Source organism: Musa acuminata, chromosome BXJ3-11 (genome assembly GCF_036884655.1).
Source record: "Musa acuminata AAA Group cultivar baxijiao chromosome BXJ3-11, Cavendish_Baxijiao_AAA, whole genome shotgun sequence".
Taxonomy (NCBI): domain Eukaryota; kingdom Viridiplantae; phylum Streptophyta; class Magnoliopsida; order Zingiberales; family Musaceae; genus Musa; species Musa acuminata.
Window position 1 is genome coordinate 29,069,922 of NC_088359.1, and position 21,806 is coordinate 29,091,727.

At 34.9% G+C, this 21,806-nt stretch overlaps 1 protein-coding gene across 5 annotated transcripts; it reads right to left on the minus strand.

Moving 5' to 3' along the window:
- Positions 1–81: 81 nt before the first annotated feature.
- On the minus strand, positions 82–21,784 carry LOC135653303 (uncharacterized). 5 transcript variants are annotated; one of them, XR_010502392.1, is made up of 14 exons: positions 21,649–21,784; positions 21,470–21,546; positions 21,278–21,389; positions 19,966–20,048; positions 16,348–16,413; positions 14,593–14,693; positions 12,830–12,948; positions 11,087–11,127; positions 10,483–10,580; positions 6,772–6,952; positions 6,537–6,653; positions 5,250–5,294; positions 2,509–2,612; positions 82–341 (listed from the first exon to the last, which is right to left on the minus strand). XR_010502392.1 is itself a non-coding variant. In XM_065175142.1 (14 exons), exons 1-14 carry the CDS (start codon positions 21,764–21,766, stop codon positions 282–284), a joined length of 1,350 nt encoding a protein of 449 aa, XP_065031214.1. In that variant the 5' UTR covers positions 21,767–21,784; the 3' UTR covers positions 82–281. The 5 variants fall into 5 exon arrangements, 3 of the variants coding, with proteins under 3 accessions (XP_065031214.1, XP_065031212.1, XP_065031213.1); XM_065175142.1 differs by having other exon boundaries at positions 2,509–2,640; XM_065175140.1 differs by lacking the exon at positions 82–341 and adding an exon at positions 679–1,079 and having other exon boundaries at positions 2,509–2,640; positions 21,649–21,781.
- Between the last annotated feature and the right edge of the window lie 22 nt (positions 21,785–21,806).

Here is a 21,806-nt window from a genome sequence, read left to right on the forward strand (position 1 = left end):
GTGACGTATAATTAGAAGTGATTAACTCGAAATGCATTTTAACCACTGTGATTTATACTTACATATCATATTGAACTCAAGTTGAACACCTAAATTTGATCCAAATTCATTGACTTGTTAGCATTTCTTTACGTAGATCCAAATCACAACTTCAACAAGTCATATTAAATAGATAGAATCTGACCTAATTGTTCTGTTGCAAAGATTGCCGCCGTCGTCAACTCGACTGCTTCGATTCAGTTGACCAAAGACATCCTCCCGCTTCCATAGGTTGTCGTTCTCTACCACCCGTCGCCATTAATATGCCGCTCTTCTTGGAGCTTCTTTTCCCCTGTAGATGCCTGAAACCGAACTTACGATCCACTTAGAACCGCTAGTAAAAAGGCTTTGCTGTTACAGGTAGTGACAGTCTGCTCTACGAACTTTCTCTTATGAAGCAAACCGCATGCGACGCTCTACAAATCTGCCATTTAACTAATTGAATAACAGGAAAAATAATCAAAGCACATGAACCACTTATAACTTAAACTTGATGTGAGACCATTAATACTCCGAGTTTGCAAACGATAAATATTTATATGGGCAGTTGGTTTTGTGAGCAACACATGATATGGCAGATTGCTAAATGAAATTAGATGTAAGAAAGTCAATTGAAGCTTGCTAAATGAAACAAAAAGAAGTATTAAAAATGATATGGAATATAAAGAATTCAACATTACTGATTGGTTTCCTGTAGCAAACTTTACAGATTGCTGGGGGAAAAAAATCTTGTAGGGAACTCATAAATTTAGATTTATCACAAGTGCAGGAAACTGCAGCCAACTAGAGACCATTCTTTTCAACTTCTGTCTGAGCAAAGGCAAAATTCTGCTGTTGGCTCTGATGGTATTTTACCATCAGATGTGAGCTTGTGGTTTCTGACGGTATCAAATACTCGGTAGAGGTCATGTGATATTATGTGTTGGCACACTTAGGTAAAATTTAGTATTCTTGAAGTCGTCAAGAAGTGGATTGTATCCATCCCTCGTCCTTGTCTTTGATGGCAAACCAAACTCATCCATGAAAGCAGCTGTGTCAAGCTACACGAAATGTGCATAATTGATTAAGTGTTCAGTTATTTTATTGATCTGAAGTGAAAATGGTAACTAGTGTTTCTTAATGCACGATACTGAAGTTGTTCCAAAGTTTTTTTTTTTAAGCGATAAATAACAATGAGTAGTCAAATCATTACAATGACAATTAAAGAGCATGTTGTCATTATAGGTTAAAACTACTAGCATGGACAGAGACAAAACCAGATTCAGATGCATATACTGGTGCTTTAACTGGAAAGAAAAAGAGAAAATATGTAACACGCATGAGAGGTAATTTTCTAGTACTGTAAGTCATATCAAGATGTATGGTGAGAATTGAATATAATAAACATTTCTTGCCGTTGGTGAGAATTCAAAATTGTTAATGAACTTCTTTCAGGATAGGTTTTTATGAACTTGATAAGCTCTAAATAACAAGATAAATTCTAGCATCATTATGATGACTAGCATTACTTGTCAGAATAACTTAAGGCAATATCAGTGTCTGATGCATATCGAAGCTCCCAATGCCTATTCCACAGAGACCAACATGCTAAAGGAAGAGTCCAGTTATAACAAGTTGAAATTATTCCCTCTTCTAGCAATTGAATGTCTAGAGAAAGCATATAAAAATATTTCTTCTTAATGATGTTCTTGGTAGTCATGATACTAAGAAATTATCTGCTATATTTTATTAATTACCTTGATGCTACTCTTACCAAATCTTTATTGTACCAGGACATGTTGGTCAGGACAATATGCCCTTAAAACACAAATTAAGAAAACACTAAAATGCTAAATGTCCAATAAACCGGTACATTGGTATGGTCCTTACACACTGGTATTTGAAAGCATGGAAATGATAACATAGTTTAACATGTGACCTGAACCATACTTGGACCCTTCTTCGTTTGATCAATTTGACATTTGCACTTTGCATACCATTTCAAACCTGGTTTATCCAAATTCCCAAATTCAAACCAATGCTGTATCTAGAAGACTAGAACTAGACAATTGTCTAAACCCGGATCTCAAACAAAAGAGCCTATAAGTAAACCTGAATTTTCAGGTCACACCAGGTTAGATGGAGGAATATTTGCCATCAACAACAGAAAAAGACGACAAGCCATGATGTCCTAAATATGGGTAGACCACACGAGTCTTTTCCCACCATTCAAATCTCTGTACACGGATGAAAAATTGTCATCCCTAAAACTAATTTGGGTACAAGTATCTTAGAAGAAGGATTATATTGTCACTTAAAATAATACCATCATCTGGCAGTCGATCGTGATTTGTATGGACATGAAAATGATCCACCATATTTAAAACAAGCGTATGTCTAGTGCAACTAAAGTTAGCCAAACAACAGACATTGAAAACCACTAGCAGTATCAGAAGTCACTCAACCAAAAACAGAATAGGCACAACTTACTATGATTGTTCTCCTCTTTTTCACTGACTTCAATGAATTGGAAGTTTTCAGTTCATTTGACCAGCCAGAGCAGTAATGATCGATTCTCTCTAAGAGCCAGAAGTCTGTTGGAAAGAATATATCAGCATCACCCTGACAAGATATCTTTCACATTAGGTCATGCGGAAATGGAATTTATTGCTTTAAAATTATAAAAATATCTGAAAGAACACAAAAACATGAATTGCATTATGCTCACTCTCTGAACACAAAAGAAGGTTATATGGAATGGCTTAGTGATCAGTGTTGCAACTCCACTGTAAAAAATTGGGATGCAATACTCATCTGACTGAACTATCCAACCTATAAAATGAAAGGTCCAGGTACAGGTCTCTTTGTCCAAAACCAGGACATGAAACAAAACTTATTTGTCCATGTCCAAGAACAAGCTGGGCCTGGGTTTGGGCATTCAGACAAACCTAGTCCACATATCTGGTTTAACATCAAAAAACGTACTAGTTCATGTCCCAGTTACATCATATTTGGAGAAGAGATGGATGAAAATAGTTGAGTCCAGGTTGAATAGGGAAAAGAGAGGAGAGAGGAGAGAGGAGAGAGAGAGAGAGAGAGAGAGGAGAGAGAGAGAGAGACTGATCAGCTATGTAAATTATCTTCTTTATAATTTGGTCAAGCAGGGTCAGGTTCTGAGTGTTTGTGAAAAATCAGTTTCAGATTCAGACAAGCCATGATGTAGGAACCCATGTTGAAGCAGGATTTGATTAAGAAGACTTGCATTTACAGTATGCTAGAGTGGCAGCTGAGCCGAACATAACTTGGACCCAAAAGTTTGTCAACCTTACAAGAAAAACAACCTTCACATTTACTTCATATAGAAACCAAATTTGATGTTTTACAATTACAAAATTCCAGAAGGCAAAGAAAGTAAAAAATGATATGAATCATTTTAGCTTATATCATGACTTCTGCTCTTTCTGAATTGACACAAAAAACAGGGTTCAAATAAATGAAGTGAATTGTTCAATAGAAGAAACCACAAGAACTTCACCCTGACAATGTTATTAGAGTTTGGATGTTTTCAATTTCATTTGATCATCAAGAAACAAATAAAATATAATCACATGATCAAGAAACTTGAAAGGAAATCAAACACCATCTTTAAGTCTCATCTTGAGGTGTTGACTGATCAAACTCTTGCCTGGCTCTCGTCTAAGCTTCCATTCCAATAAGCTTTCCCCCATCACCCACGCATGACTTTATTTTTGTTCTTTTGTCCCATATTTACTAATTAGATTTTAGGTTCATGCAAAAAATATGTACAAAAAAAGAAACCTGCTGGAACATCAAAGGTGCATAATTTGATCTACATGAAATACAATCAAGCACTCAATGGTCACCATGATTTGCAAAATAGCATTGAACTTATTTCAGTGAATGATATTGATAATTCAAATGACTGATTGGATCGTAAATGTGTGCTAATGTGTCTAATGCAGAAGATGATTTGGTGTTTAATGATTACAATTTGGCATTGGGTGATGTGGCAGGGCATATATGGTTGGAGAAACAAGGACATGCACTAGGCAACAGGCAAAACTAAAGATTAGTTCAAAAGTATCAAATATAGGAATAGTAAATGTCAAAGAGGGGGAAGATGATTATGACAAAAATAGAAGAAGACGAATATAAATCAACTGGAGGAGATGAGAACATCAATGTTGATGACAATATGGCGCATCTCAATTATCAACTTGGATTCGTAGAAGTTTGAATATCTTTTATTTTGTTTTAGGTAAGAACTTCAATACCATTTTATTAAAAGAATGCTCTATAGATGACTAGACTCATGTAATTTGTTGTTTTGGTGGTAATCATCTTGCATATGTAATGACATAAAACTCATATTTTGATTAAAGTTCTTGTTCTAATGACGAGTATTACCCTTAAAAAGATTTTCGTAATTTTTGTTGTGTGTATTGCTTTACTCGATCGAGTGCCTAGTGCCTTGGACAAATAAGGGGCATTGGTGTCTTACAGTGCCTAAAGCTATGGACAACACTAACTCATCTTCAATGCTCAGAACCCATATACCATGTCAAGAGCCTACATCTAAAAAAAAGTTCCAATAAGTAAGTTATGCAACTGTTTAGATTATCAACGATATGTTGGAGATTTCATTTAGATCAATGAGACAAAAGATGATCATTTGGCTTATCGTACAACACTAAGTTAACCTTGATGATTGACGGAGAGTCAGCAAGAAAGAGTGCCATTAGTTGCTACTCTAAGCAATATCCACCATCAGATGTCAAAAGCAGCAGAGTTTTTAAAAGTCATGAAATTAATTTATTCCATGAGAAAAAAGAGGTTTATGCATTGCCAGAGCATAGCTCATCATTTAATCCCTCACTATCTAGAATATGCTAATCTACGTAGGTCAGTTCACGCTGTAAGTTGTGTAATGTTGGAAGTTGGAAAATATGAAAAATGGGTCTCCGAATATAAAATTAAGTAGGTTATGATAAGTTCCCAACAGTAATGCTGGAATCCTATACCTTTTGAAGGTTTGAATTACAGAAACAACCTGCAGGTATTGTCAGATCTGATGAGTAAACATCTATACCTTTGCATCAAGAGTAAACATCTATAAAATTTCAACCAGATGAAATTTTAGAATTTACGTATTCTAGAATTTGTGCATGTCCAGGAAAAAAAAAGTGGTCAAGAGTGAGAAACATCTATACCTTTGCATCAAGATAATTTCCATGATCTGTGGTTCTCCCATCTTTCTGCAAAAGTAAATTTGGCTAACTATAAAATCTTTTCACCAATTTATTAAATGCTTTACGTTTATTATAAAAAATTATATAACTGATGTAACTGAGAAGGAAAATTAGGTACGCATAAGAAAACATAAATATGTACAAGATTCATACTCCCCATAGACTTTCTAAGGTAACATCCTTGCTGTAAAAAGCTGCTAGTTATTGCCATATGCAAAAGAGAGAATATGTTCAGAAACAAAAATAAATTTGACCGCCTATAACCAAGGTTTAAAATTATGTACAAAACTAGTAATGGAACCCAGTCAGGTCAATAGGTCACTGTCAATATGATATGATAATCGATGCTATAAACCTAAATAAATGTATTTTAAGTTCGGTATATGGGAAGTAGTCATACTGCTATTGTACAGACCACATTCTTGTTAAACATGGTATTTATTTTTGTGCCTACAACGACATCAGGTAACTCTACTTTGAGGTCAACCACATTTTTTTGTCATTATTTTCAGTTGAAGCTATTTCTGATGGATAGTAAAACATATTACTTTGTTTCTTAATAACTTATTCTTTGCTTTAACTATCATGGCATCTCTAATCTTAATTTATACATCTCATATATTACAATATGTTTATAAATTTTTCTTGAATTTAAAGTCATACTTTTGACCTCAAATTCCCTTTTATGCTACACACTAGATATTTTCTTCAGCTATAGCATTATAATTCATAAAGTACATTGTTCTTGTAACTATCATATAATTGTTCATTTTAATTTATGGGACAGTCCGTGGTCATGACAGTTCAGATACTTTTTCTCCATCTAGTCATTCACTTTAGGTCTATAAATAATGCATTTTTCAATCTTTTTGTTGAATAGAAAATACCAACATCCTGAAAGATTTTATGCCTCGGAACTTCTCAACCATATGATTTTATTGTAGATTCATCTCTGCAGAGCTAACAATAGGAGGATTTCAAACAAAACTTTTCTTTGGGAGAAATGAGAAGGGCATTAGGATGAATTTTGCTGATAGTGATACCAATGACAATGACAATAATAAGTTATAAGTTCAGGCTTTTACTAAAAAGAGGCTGAGTTCTGTTGATAGCAGTAGCAATAACAATAATGGTAACAATGACAACAATCATCAACGTGAATATCTAATGATGATCTAGTGTCCTATAGAGATAGTAAATTAAAAGTGTCGAAGGATCTGATAGTTGATCACTTTGAGAAGAGATCACCTTGGTGGAAACTAAAGGAGCCCTATCACCAGGAATGCTAACTTCTGGAAGATAGCTGAAATCAGAGGCAATAAGGGACATCTTTGGCAGTGCTGAATGTAAAACCTCCAGTAGTTGCTGCATGTTAAAGACTCATGCTATTATCATAAAGAATGTATTTGATTCTAATGGGAAAAGATAAAACACAAAATGATATGTAATGAAGCATATAACTTGTTACAAAATTTAGACTTACCAAGCAACCAGTTGGTATCCAAGATCTTCGAGGTTTTGGAAAAGCTCTAGACAAAATATAACTAGCCGCAGAAATTAACCTGTTTCTGCCAGCAGCATGGTCTTCATCCAAGCCAATAATCTTAACGCATTCGGCAATTAACGAATCTTGTATTGGCTTATAGACTTCTGAGACTTGTGAACTTTCTTGGAAATGAACAACCAATAAATGTTAAATAACTAAAGACACCATATTGCTATACAATAGTCTACTCCTTAGTCAATGTGTCATTACAAGTTGAGCTTAGCCAGTGTAATCTAGAAAAAGAAAGTATTATACGAACTATCATAAATTAATGCTTGCTGGAAAATACAAGAGGTATTTAAGATTTGTAATTCTTCATGGCTTTGGAATAGAAGAAAGTACCAGAACTAAAACATGTCAGCCATAAAGAATTTTTTATTGTTTTAACTTTTAACCATCTCTGAAGAAGAAAAAAATACATGTTTAACAAAATATGCCAACAGAAAAATACTTAAAAAGCAGATATGGCACACAAAATTGCAAAAATTATTTGTACTAGGAGAAAGCAGAGCATTGTAGTAACTGAACTCGAAGGATTATGTTGGTAATAAGATCTATATTACTTCAAGATTAAATAAAGGTGCCAATATAATGGAAAGAAATGACCTGATAGATTATTTCCGGATAAAAAAGAACTTGCTTTCAGTAAAGTTAAATTGTACAAATAGTGTCTCGTTTGCCATTCTAGTCATAGCTACTCCTTGTATCCAAATAGTATTGTACTTATAAATCTTAATATTTAAATTCAGTGCTTCTCACTATTGCTTATGTAAGGTCCACTATAACCATTCAATTTTAAAAACACAGGATCTCTATTTGGGGTCAGCCACATGGTCCTTCCCCTTCATTAAGGCATCTACAAGTCTCCATTGAATATATACATATAGACAATTCCATCATCCATCAAAATTACACCTAATTCTTCACCAATTAAGATATTCTCATACATTGCTCCTAACCATCCATCACCTCTACCATTCCAATATGTATAAAGCATGGTTGACAATGTAGTTATTAAATGTAGACATAGGATGAGGAGCAACATGATTTTCTTTTGAATATAGGAATAGAAAGAGAAAAAATAAAGGTAATAATTAATAATTTAAGAATTATAAGAAAAAAGATAACTATCAGACTAGCTTTGGCTCAAGGAGCGAACTTCCAAGATTTGAATCTATCCCAATCCTGTATTATAGCAAAAGGCACTCTTATTTTGCACGAAAGGCTTTGATCACACCCATCTCTAGAAAGAATCTCAGACATATGCCCTCGGTTACGGTAAGCTACGAGGGTTGTACCGCCCAAAATGGTACAGTACGAGTGGTACATATTAGTCCGAGCATGGATAGATACACGGACCACCCTTGTTTCAGGTGGTCTGATTAAAATAGTAAAACAATTAAAAAGCAATGAGCCCCAATCCATTTCAATGTTAAAAAAAAAAGGCAATTAAGGCTCACAGCCCTCTTCTCACATACGATGCTGTGGCCCTCGCAATTGTCTCTTTGCTGCTGCAATATTGCAATGGCGTTGCCTCTTCGCTGCTGTGATTTTGCTACTGCCGCTTCCGCTTCGATGCTGCCAATGCACTTCTTCTCCTCTTCCTCTTCCTCTTCTTTCTTCTTCTTCTTCCTTCTTTCTTCTTCCTTTCTCTTTTCTTCCTCCTCTTTTCCTCCACTGCCCCTTCGTCTTCACCCTTTTTTTCTCCTCGTCAATACACCGGTACACACCGATGTACCATGTGTTGATACACCGATATAGATCAGTACATACCATTCTGGCATATTGTCGAAACAGGTCCGGTACCCAAAAAGGTAAACCCTAGTGATTAGGCCCAAGTTCTCTTTGCCCTTAGGAGTTAGGACCACTTTGCTTTAGAACAACAACTTTCTTCGATGCCAGGTCTTTGCCACTGCCTATTTTTTTCCTTCCCAATGACTAAGCCCAACCTTTTGGGCTTACCCATTTCTTGTGACCGGACTCCATAAGCAAAATGGAAATGAAATTCTTATTAGAAAATCATCTACTATTTCCTCATGTGGGAAAAGAACTCAGTTAATTTATCCATTTCTGATTAATCTCCATGATAATGGTCTACGACTAAGCCTCCTTTTATAGGCCCAAGGATAAGAATAAAAAGGAAAATACAAAAAGAAGAATAAAACTACAATTATATCAATCAAACATATATTATATTCCCTTTGAATAAGTAATAATTCTGACTTGATTCAAAAAATGATCTTCCTCTTTTGATGATATTTTTGATTGATAAACTTTCATCTTTATAAGGATGAATTATCAGTCAAGATTTTCAATTTCAATCAAGAAAAAATTGATTTCTTTCATTTTTTTGTATCTATTTCCTTTTTCTCCTTGTTGAGTAGATGTTGCCATGTGACAACTTATTACATAATACAAAATATTCCTAAACTAGTCAGATTTATTTTATTAATAAACTAACTAAATTGTTCCTGCATCACAGGCATCAGGAGCTTAGGCATGTTGGAACTTGGAAGTATGCAACATCTGAGAAAACAATAAAGATGAAAAATATGAAAATTTTGAAGACACTTCCCTATGTTAATATAGTGACATTGTGGTACATGCCGATTAGCACAAAGCATTGATATTGTGGAGATTAAAAGAGTGACCTAGGTGCAATAAGGTATGAGGATCTATTTTTGAGCTGCACCTTGATTTTTTAGGCTTACTAATGTATGCCTTATGCACAAACTTGTTTAGCATTTCAAAATGCCTAAAGCCTAAGAGGCATGCCTCTAGAACATTGCACATCTTTTATTAGTTTACCTTTGGGCTTCATTCTTGATTGTGAGATCTAAATGATGCAAGATAATGAATTAGTATTCCATAAATGGCCTTTAGAATGAATTAGTTTGCCTCTAGAACATTGGACATCTTTTAATAAATGTTGACCTTCTACCACAATAGTTTGTTAAATCTTTGTACCATTAATTTTATGTAACCATTAGTCCATAATCTGTTGGTAATGTTGATGGGGTTGATGTCATTTTTGTTGATATCAAAATGTAAACTTTATAATTTAGTTGGTCACCCAAGCCCTGCATTTTCCTTGTAACAGGTGACAGATCCAACATTTGCCACATCATCATCTGTCAAACCAAATAACTAGCCACAATTGGGGGAAAAAGCATAATACAATGAAATATTAAATTCTCAGTTTGAAGTTTGAACTTCTTCTTTTTCCTTCCTCCATTCCTCATAGGCTATAGGCTATAGGCTATATACGTCAAAACTGTTTTCATGACTCAAACCCAAGTCACTCGGGTTACAAAGGAGTAACTTACTATGACTCCCAGGCTCACCCTCAAAAAATTAATTAACTAGATAACCAATGTCACTTGACCTTACAAAGAAAAGAAAATATTTTTTTAGTGTCATTACCATTTTGTTAGAAGCTCAGAACTATTCAAAGTTTCAAACAATAAACAAACAATCATAAACTTTTTCCAGCACAACATATAGTATCATGAAAAATCTTCAAGAACTATAGAAGCATTTCCTCGTTAAAAAAACTTACAGTGAAAATATTGCAACTACATATTCATTTAACACAAAATTTAACTCCCCAGATATCTGGTAGTAACTTTGTGTTTCAATAGAAACCACCTTACAAACCTGTCTTTCACTTTCTCCAGCCAAACCTCCATCCATGGAGAAACTTGATTTGGGGAATAAACAAGATCATGTGGAAGATTGTCAAGTACCTGTCAGTAGAAGGCAATGATTATGTGGTAGATAGCATCTAGTTCTTCTAGGACAGATGGCTACAGCATGTCAATAAAATAGGTTGAAAACTTGTTTTATGTCAATATCATTACGCATATATTGCCTAATGAATTATATATACTAAATACACGGAAACCAGTTATCTAAATTAAACTTGTTCCCAACTTTTTCCCAAGTTTCTAACAATAAGTAATATCATTTGACTGATGCCACTAAACACAGAAACTACAGGTTAGAGAAAATACTTGCATATGGATTAGCAACATCAAGTTTTCAATGCCCTCGAATAATTCTGTGAATTAAATTCTTAAAACAACTACATGAAACAAATTAAATTACATTTCTTATGAAATGTAGAATATAAAATAAATCAAATTTACCGCAAATCCATATCTAAACTTCTGAAGTAGATTGACAACAGACTAAAAGACAGAAGTAGTATAGCTTCATGTGATTCTCTACTTGATAGAGTAAAATAGGGTACCTCGAGCATTATAACCCAGCATGGTTCATGGTCTCCATTACCTGTATATGAAAAATTTTAGCAAACGATAAGTTTCTAACTTAATTAACATGTTTAGTGTTTTCTTAAGATTTGCAACATGTCAAACCAGATTATGTAAAGCTCACCAACATAATAAAAAAATGTGACAGACACTAGATACAATTTTATTGAACTCCATAACATGGCACATCATTATGTGCCAACAACATTATAACACATTCAATTAGTCTCACCTCGGTGTTGGGTATGTGTTGCACTTGGTTTACACGAGTAGTTTTGGGAGCATAGTCCACATAGTTATCAAGCTTGAGACATGATAAGAACAATATGGGCCACAGTGGACCTACTGTGCATTTTGGCAAATTTTTGGTCCAACAAGACATACACCAGATATGATGTGAACAATATGATAGGCTGGAGCGCCCTTGGACAGCTGTAGTGTCTTTGGAGCCCCTAACACCTGCAGACAGTCATGGCCATCTAATATGGTGCGATGTGCTCGTCACCTAATGAAGATATCACAGATTTAAGTGGCAGAAAATGCACTGTTGGGTGTGGACCATGCTGGGGCACTCATATGGTTATAAAGCTCAGGTAATGATATTCTTTTCGAGGCAAAGAAAATGCTAACTTTCTATAAAAGCATTTTTTGAAATTTAAATGTATACAAGAAATACATATAGAACATCCACATAAAAATATGCAAGTGTGAGATAATGAGCACCCAAGAATAGCATGAGAATGAGAAACATGCCACAACTCATTCATTTTGATCTACATGGGTTTTCTACATTGAAATCAGGGTTTCAAATTATAGAATCCCAATGTTATTAACTGGACTAATATGGACCTAAATAGGAGTATATCTATTTCATATCTGGTTGGTTGGCGCCAAATTCACTGAACCAAGCACCTTTCTTTCAAATCAACCACCTCAGTTTTTCAATTACATAAATCTGAACTGAACCAAGATTAGTGGTTCTATTTGTGGCTTTCTTATTTGGGTTCTGCAATAAAAAGAATAAAAATTAAGACACATGTTTATCTTTGTGTCCCACAAGACTAAGCTGACATAGTATTGACGATATGTGGAACTGGCCATTGTGTTATAATGAAGAAATAATGTTGGCTGGACATTTCTCGTCCGTGACTCAGCAACAAAGTTTGCACTGACTTGCACATTCTTTAAAAGAGGTGAAAGACACACTCCTCCCTTCTTCCATAGGTTATGGGAAGCATTGCAGGCAGAAAGAGAGTTGGGAAGCAGGGAGAGATGAGAGACCACACACGCACAAAGAGAGAGAGAGAGAGAGAGAGAGAGAGAGAGAGAGAGAGAGAGAGAGAGAGAGAGGAGGAGGAGGAGGAGGAGGAGAGGACAGGTTCTGTTAATGTCATGGTTTATGATATAATCAGTAAACCATATCAGTCTGATAACACTGTTATACCAAAGTACAACAGGATGGCAGAAATGTCAACCTACATTGCACAATGACAAGATGCTTCTTTTTTCATGTCTTCTATTATATTATAAGACAAATCCAAATTAAATGCACATTAGTCACAATAATCTTGAAATAAGCAGTGGTCATCATAAATGGAAAACTGTAATCTAAAGAGTTGAAAATACTGGCAAGACCTAATACCTACCAGGTTACCAAGATGCCAAATGGCAACAAAACTTGCCCCAACTGGAAAAAGGATCATGAAAAATCACCAACTTACCCCATCCACTTCTGTCAGTTGCATCACGGCGTTCAACCCTGAATTTTGACAAATGACTTTGAACCTCTCCAACAGTTTGTAACTGTTTTTTGGCAAGTGATTGACTGATTTCAACTGAGCTACAAAAGGAAGATATAGCATTTATCACATGTAAATTCAAGGCATAGAATTAAAAAAAACAAGACGATAGCTTTTACATCAACTGCAAAGTAGGAAAACCTTGTTATAAAAGGAAATCCTCTTAAGCATTTGATTTAGATGTCGCAGAAATAAATACAATAAAAACCAAGAATCCTGTACCTGACAATCCAAATCTATCACTCAACTTTCAGTACCTGATATGAGTTCCATAAACATCAACCAACATGGCTATCCTAAACAAAACTATTCCCTATCTCAGTCGAGTCAATTATTGAGAAACAGTGGTGACCATTGGAGGACTAATGAATCCATGTGATAATTGAGAAAAGCACTTACAGGTAGTGTGAATTTCTAGCAAAGGCAATTTTAAGCATATGACTAGAAGAAAGGATGCTAACAGGAAGATCTATCATAAAATTTGCACCGTAAACTCAACAAACCCTATGCTGCATTTGACCAAAGAGTTGAATATAAATAATCATGTTAGTTTTGTGTCATTTCAAATTTACAAGCTTCACCCAAGACCTGATCAGCTTTGCAAACCTTAAATTGAATGTCGGATGATTCAAGGATATATGGATGTCCAAGTAGAGATTCATATATTATCATTAGACCTATGCTTCCAGGTAGTGATGAATTGAGGGTTAGCTCAGAAATTAACTTAAAGTACATGGAAGACTGTCCCAAGTTCACAACACACTGAGCATGCACTTGCGAGGATAAACTGAACCACCTTTATCCATTTTATCCAGCATGCTTCATATGTGATTTCTCTCTACCGACACCATATGGTGCATAACCCGATGGCCATTCCCATGACAATCATTTTCTGGTTGTGTCATATTGGCCCTCCAATTGGGCTTCAGGTTAGGCAACAGTTCAGTAGGTGCCTTGAATACCCTCACTAAAGACAAGAAAGTAGGGTCTAGAACATGACTTCGAGGAGAATAGATGACGTGAACAGAATCAAGAAAAGGGTGCATGGAGTAGTTTTTTTATTGAACTTTGAACACTTGGATCCTGGGGGAAAGAGGTAAACGAATGAGAAGAACAAGTAGGGGAAGAGAAGGAAAAAAGAAGAAAAGAAAGAAGAAAGAGGATTCGTCTCAAAACCTTTTGCCATGTTGATTCTAATTGTGCTAATTGTGCTACTGAGTAGTGGGTACCATGTCGAAGCATGATATATGATGCAGGTCAGAGTTCAGCATGAAATAATGATGGTACAAATGGTTCTTAAACCATGGATATCAATTTTGATTACAAAATTGGTTATGTTATGAAGGAAACAGGAAACATGCCAAAGGGCACTTGATAGGTATCGTAGACAGATTTTCAACCTACACATCTTTAGTCAAGAGCTTGTTTTAGTCATCTAATCATGCCAGATGTGTACTTTTCATAGACCTGCCAATTTTTGCTTGGTGGTGCATAATATGTTAATTATAAATTACATACTGTGTCAAAAATCAAATGACATGAGCATTATAAGCAATATATAACAATTGAAGAGAACTCAAATAATGATCCAACCAAAAGACAAAATATAGACGTATTCACCAACATAAAGAGTTCACACTAATGTAATTGCTCATTCTAGCTGTAATAATTTTCCATTCACATACACGTATGTCATATTATTGTAAACTTTTGCTGGTGCATTCAACATCATGTAATCCATAATACACTTTGCACATGTTCCTGAACCACCGCCAATTTCATAAATCTGAATCAATAGATGACATAATCAGCAAGAGTCAGTAGCAAATAAAATCAATAATTAATTTATCAAAGAAATGAAGTATATGAACTTTTCTCACACTCTTCTTAAAAGAACTAGCACTAATAATAAGAAATAGAGCAATTGTTTGGTGGAAACACTGCAATATGACACACTAGCCAGCAATGAGTTATCAAGTAAGTTACTATAAAAGAAGAGTTTAAGATGAAAAGTTACTATAAAAGTTATCAAGCAAGTTAGTATAAAAGCTAGGACTAGATGTAAGAGATGCTCAATGACATGACAGTAACTGGAAAATTTTATCTACCTTTAGAGTATTGGCCGGTACCTTAAATAGAGATATTCACATAAAAAGAGTATGCAGAGGCAGAATCTATTTCCTAAAAGCGTTGACGAGTCAACATGCAAACTTATTTTTCTTCATCATACAGTAAGATCAATGGGCTGTTGGAAATGGTATTCATAAATTGATGGCATTATACTTGAAGGTCTGATGCCTAACTTGAAATGAAGAATAAAATATTTGCCCATACATCCTAAGATCAAGTCCACAATAAACAGGTCAAAGATAGGAAGCTTTCAGGTTTCAAATAAATCTACATTTTTCTTTATTAGGTCCACTATGATACAAAACCTCATAGCCATTACAATCATAATAAGTTGTGAAATGTTCCTTCGATGAGAGGTGTTCAAAATGTGTTTTTTCTAATTCCCCCACTCGAGCACACAAAAAAGTAAGGAAGGGCACCCTCTCTTCACACATGCACAAGTGCATGCCTGTTTGCTTGACCATGCATATGTACATGTATGCTTCAATCATACCCACATTTACATCCACATCCAATGAAAAAATTTTGAAGATAGATAAAACAGAAAAATATATACCTAGACATGCAGATGGGCAGATGAATCAGACTCATGTTGAATTTTCAACAATCCAACCAAAACAATTTTGCAAATAACATTTTGATATTGAGGGGTACCATGGAGCATAAAAACTAAGTCCTAGCAATTAAAATGCATAAACAGGTCATGCTAATTTAACTAACATGAGAGCAACTCACCATCTACACATGATCGTCCTTACGTTTTCTGGTATAGGATCTGAAAGACAGATCCAATGAACATAGTTTTTTTCTTGATAATAACTAAATTTTAACAGTTAACAGCTGTCATTGTTGATAATAACTAAGTTAATGCATTGTATCCAAGACAATATCAGAATCTAATAATTAAATTTTAAATATGATGCTTTATTTTTTTATTCATGTGTTTTTTAGCTAATCTATCATTCCATTTTTCATAATTCTGAATTTTTTAAAGCTTAGTGAAAATCAGAAATAACATATTATGACCCACAATTCAATTCATGATCTGGTCCAACCTAAGGCCTTTTATAATTAACAATATGATCCCTGTCCTAACAATGTTAATCAAAGATACTGTGATGAAACATCGGCTTGCCTATCTGGCAATCAACTACAACAAACTGCATGTCTGGTAATCTATGTTGCTCAACTTAGGTTCATTTTAAAAAGAAAAGTCATCCACAAACTAAGCAGATCTGTCCATAAATCAAGTAAACTAGAAGAAAAACCCTGTCAATAAAACATATGGAAACAGGTGCATTGACATGTACCGTTAGTGGAATTGAAAGGTTGGCTGTGCGCATAATTGCTTCAGCAATTCCATATGCATACCAAGGCTGCATATAAATAGCCAGGATCAATAAAAGAAGTTTTTAGATTAGATATATTGTAGTTTACAGAAAAAATTCAATTCATCAATCAAAATTCAAGGTAGATAACAGATCTGACAATATAATATTATAAGTACACTTTATCAGGCACTTCTTTCCAAGCTAATTAATGTAATGGCTTATGAAGACTGCTATTTATCCAGTCTATAATAATCCTTCAAACTATTTTATGAACGTACTTTTAGATCTGAATTGTGATAGGGAGGACTGCTGGACAATAAGACTGATAATGCAGGGTCTAGGAAGGATCAATGTTTATAATCTTACCCCTACAAGTAGAAAGCATGTTTCCACAGGTTGAACTCTGGTCACCTAAATCTACCAAGACACCAAACTCCATCTGTCATTAAGACAACTTTAAGGAAGATAAATTTTGAGAACTAAAATTCAGATGAGTTATGTTTAAAGCCTAGGAATCTCAAGGAGTTGACACAATAAAAACAACGATTTGCAGCTTCATTGTAATCAGAATAAGGAAGTAGCTAAAGAAAATTCAACCAGTTTCTAATCGGGATGTCAAATCAAAGAACCTTGATTTTCAGTCCAATGCTTGGGGATCACCAGAATAATGTCTAAACCCAATGATTTTACCAAGCAGATATAAAGTTGTCTCCAATATTGGGCCCTCTTCCTCCGGCAATTATTCTTCTTTTTCTTCTTCCATTTCTACCTTTATGGATTTCCATATCTGGCATCCACCAATGACCCCTACATTAACCAATGGCTAACATAACAACAACCTCTGTGAATACAACCAGATGCACAGTGGCGAGCTTAGAGGCATTGCAGGGTGGGCAGCAAGGCTCGGCACAGAGAAGCAGTGGAAAACCATTGCATGACCTGATCTTGCTAGATAATCTCCCATAACAGAGAACAGGCACAGAAAACTTGGTGAAACGTTTCATTTATTTCCTATCTTACGTCTTCTATCATTGTTCCTGCTCTTTGAAATCTGAGTTCAGTACTGTTAACTGTTAGGAGGCCCTCTGATTTAAATGGCTTTCTTTATGAATTTTCCAACTTAACTGCATGTTGCTATTAGACCTGATAGAAATCCCTGAGTGGTATCAATATGAGTGCTACTGCAAGTATGGCCTATTGTTTTCACAAGAATTTTCTTTTCACAAAGAGTTGTCCACTAACTTTGTCGAAGATATCCTCAGCCCTTGTGGCGGCAGACCATTTTAGCAGTGGCCTAGTGATAGTAAACCATTAGTTTCATGAAAAGCCTCACCCACCATGAGCTTTGGCCAACAGTAATGGTCTACTATTGTGCTCCATGAAATGACTTGAAGGACAATGATCAAGGGAGGCAACAAATCTTCAAACAGTAGATAATTTGTAACAACTCTTATGAGTAGTAGAGGTTGATTATAGCAACCTACATAAGAACAATAATCACTGCTATTGTGCCAGCTTCAATGTCAGTGAAAGAAGTGAAATATGAGAAGTGCTTTACAATTTCTTCAGAAAAAAGTGCTAAATTATTTTCTCCAGAGAGCTTAATTAACCTATTATTCCATCACACTTTGATTACTTTCTAACTCACCCCATTGTACATCGAATTGGTGATTCGGGACTGTGCAGTTGATATAATTTCTTTGTTACTTTTCAATTAACAAAATTGTTGTTTGATTGAGGGTTGATTCAAGTAGAAAATGGATTTGAGGAGAAAAGATTAGTTAGTGGATTCAGAATGAAATGAACTTATGCATATACATAGACACAGACATATGCATATACATATGGGTATATATATGTACACATACATCTCTGTGTGTGTGTGTGTGACCTATTCTTCATTTGTACGAAAACAGATGAATATTTTCATGGAATCAACATAGGTTGAAGGAGTTAGGTTAAATTAATCCTTCTTTAGCTTTATTTGACGTACTAATTGTTTTTGTTTAGCTCTCCCTTTTTGCTATCCATAAACAGCATAAACTAACTTAAAGTGATCATCTCCATCAAATTATGGGTCAAGCACAATCAATTTCAAGTTGAAACATTTATCTTTCCTTTTTCTCTTTGATTTTGTTTGAATATATTTCAATTATTCAAACCAAATGCATTAATCTTTGTTAGTTGTTTCCTATGTATCCTACATTTGAAGCTTGCATTTTCTTTTTTCATCATGGAACCATAGAATAAGCATAAAGAGAAAGAGTAGGGCAGATAGTGCTGAACTTTTTCTGGAAGGAGGAATCTTATGTCATAATTTCAGAGTAACTGATTTTGAACCACCAGTATGGCATATCTAGATATTGAATGTTCATTCTCATTTAAACATTCATAAGAAAACCTTAAGCATGGACTATGGTTGGGTGTTATACGAAATTTGTCTTTGTCTCATGATCCACCATGTGTGCAATGCATAAACAAGTAACTAGTATATAATTATCCATATATAAATGCGTAGTTGTAAATATACCAAGCTTTTTAAATAGAGAATATCAAAAAAGAATCAAACATTATGGTACAGGAGGTTACCATGCATTGGAAGTTCAATAAAAGAACATGGATTTTAACTATGTTTACATTGTGTGCATAACTCCAATCAGAGATTACCATGACCCAAGCAAAAAGATGATTATTGCATTAGGAACAAATCTTAATGCAATAACATAACAATGTACAACAAAATCATATTCCGAAGGGTATCATAATTAGCTCAATCTGCTAAATTCATATAAGCAGCCTCCAAAAAGATAGCTTCTATTCTTGAGGGAGTTGTTATCACTTATCATAATGAGTGAAAGAGAGATGGAGCTTTGATATTTGAATTTTAAGATAAAATGTCTGCAAATTAACCCAAGAGAGCAAGTTAAAGAAGGAAAGGTAGTTGCATAACTGGATTAGTTTTCATAAGGAGCAGAGTACAAAGAAGTATTTAAGTAATATTCCAACTAGTGATCAGGAAAAGATTTTCCTCTCAACATATTTAACTGACAATAGATGGATATTCTTCAATAATTATTTATAAATATTATTCAAAAAGACAACCCTTGGCACCATAGTAAGATTGCACTTTGTGACATAAATGACATGGACTTGAGCCATTGAAACAGCCACTAAATTTGAGAGTTAAGGTTACATATGTTTGCTCTGCCTAGACATCACAATTAGAAGCCTTGTGCACTGAAATACCCTATATGTAGATATTAGTCATAAGTAGTTGCTAATTAGAAGCCTGCAACTTGTCCAGTTAGCTAACTAACAATATTAGCTTGATGCTTACAATCTTTGCGTAGACCTTTCACAAATAACCATAGAGAGTCATATACCACCACTATCTAGCTAACTTTAGGTGCCTCGTTTCATTTTTTCTCATCCAAAAATATGAGAAACTATTATTCACAATAACATACAAAAACAAAAATCAACTTATAAATAAGTTGTTCATAAAACAAGGGAACAAATATTTCACAATATCCGACTTCTAAAGAAAATGAAGTTACATGTTAAGAGACAACGAACAAGTGGAAAAAAGAAAACTACCTTAAAAAGCTCCACAGGAGTAAACCAAGAAATTTCATGCTGTTTGTAAAGGTTACTCAGACGTTGGCGGTAAGCAACCCTTCCTGTGGAAAAAAAAAAGAAAGTTCACAATAAAGACATTATAAAAACATATAGGTGCCTTAACTAAAGTATCATTACTATAATTTGTTTTTTGCTTCAGTAATATTTTTTGGTGAAGTTTAGAGCAGTAGACTTGCAACTCAACAGCAAACTGCAAAGTCAAAAGCACATACTATATGTCTTAAGTGATAGAACCTTGGTTGAAAACTTTCTACCCAAAATGAAAAAGATTAAAAGCAAAAGGCACCAATTTGAGGAAGATAAAAGAATTAAGGCACTGCATTGCCCAAATAAAATCAATATAGCATTTCCTGCTAAAGTTTCAATCATGCACTTTATGAAGTCCCACAAGAATATTCCTATAAAGAAGAAACTAAGCAGACAATAAAGACAGCTCTTATGTTTTAGAAACTCCACTTAAGAAATGATCTGAAATGTTCAAATTTGAACACAAGAATTATAGTTTACACCACCCCAAACAAGGTGTAAACTGCTAAAAATTCAACAAGCTAGATATTATTCAATATGAAAGGAATACATATATACAGCAATTATTCAATACATATTGTACAAGCCATTAGTGTGATGGTGATCATGCAACAATCAGGTATAGAAGTGGCTGATGATACAAAGCTTAATTGCAGTGTAGAGAAAGATAACAGACACATTTTTCATGATAAGGCTACAGGCAAGTTTTCAGTTTACAACCCTTTAGAGAATACACCAGAAGCTAGCATGAGGGAGAGAGATTAAACAGATAAACGTTCTTTATGATCGTTTGGAAGATATCATAATAATCTTAAAGATGACGACAAATAACATAAAGAATAAAGTGGCCAAAACTTCAGTCTCTTTTTGCAAATGACAGTAAATCCATAAAACATGCCTACAGCTTGCAACAATGCTTAATATAACAAACCAGTCATCCTAACAAGTACAAAACAATCACATATCACCATCATATACAAACCACACAAACACAGTGTGCTACATGCGTTAAGGTACATAATCAACGAAGGATCAAGGAAAGCATTTCAATATTCATTTCGATAACTCGACAAAACCATTGACATTTTCTTGCTAACGAGAATAATTCAGACGAACAACGCTAACCACATGTTTGCAACAATGTCTAACCGAAGACGAATACTATAATAACAAACGCAAACATCTCACTTGAACCAGTTCATTATACAAGTCAAACCCTATAAGCCTCATTTGCGTTTCGTACCTTGGAGCTGATTGAACCTGATGCTCGACTCGAGCTGCCCGACAGATCCCGACATCTTGGAGAAGTAGCCATGGTTGGGATCGTACAATGCAGAGCGTATGAAGTCGCGGACCTGCGAAATCAATCGGCTCTGAATTGTGGTCACAAATAGAAACGCGAAAGAGAGGGCAAAGACCTCGAAGGAGCACTCACAAGGATGGGCTTATCGCCAACGATGTCGGTGGACAAGAAGCACTGCAAATGCCACCGGAAATGCCTCTTGTAAACGACTGCAGGAATTGGGAAAAGGAAAAGAAAGGGTCGTTAACATCAAGAACGACATGCGAGCGGAGAGAGAGAGAGAGAGAGAGAGAGAGAGAGAGAGAGAGTACCTTTGGCTGCTCGGAGCGAAGAAAACGTCATGATGAGAGCGAGCGGAACCGGTGGTCGGGTCGGAGGTTTATTTAACGTTTGAACGGATCGAAGGTGGGTTTGTTTAGAAAATTGCATTTACATCCCTCACAAATCAGTTATTTTCGTATTTATCCAT

What these genes read in the sequence shown, in the direction of transcription:
- LOC135653303 (XM_065175140.1), bottom strand. Translation starts at nt 21,766, where the DNA reads ATGCAATTTTCTAAACAAACCCACCTTCGATCCGTTCAAACGTTAAAT. An exon ending in TTCGCTCCGAGCAGCCAAAG is followed by an intron (nt 21,547 to 21,648) that starts GTACTCTCTCTC and finishes CAATTCCTGCAG; the next exon opens with TCGTTTACAAGAGGCATTTC. An exon ending in CAGGTTCAATCAGCTCCAAG is followed by an intron (nt 20,049 to 21,277) that starts GTACGAAACGCA and finishes TTTTTTCCACAG; the next exon opens with GAAGGGTTGCTTACCGCCAA.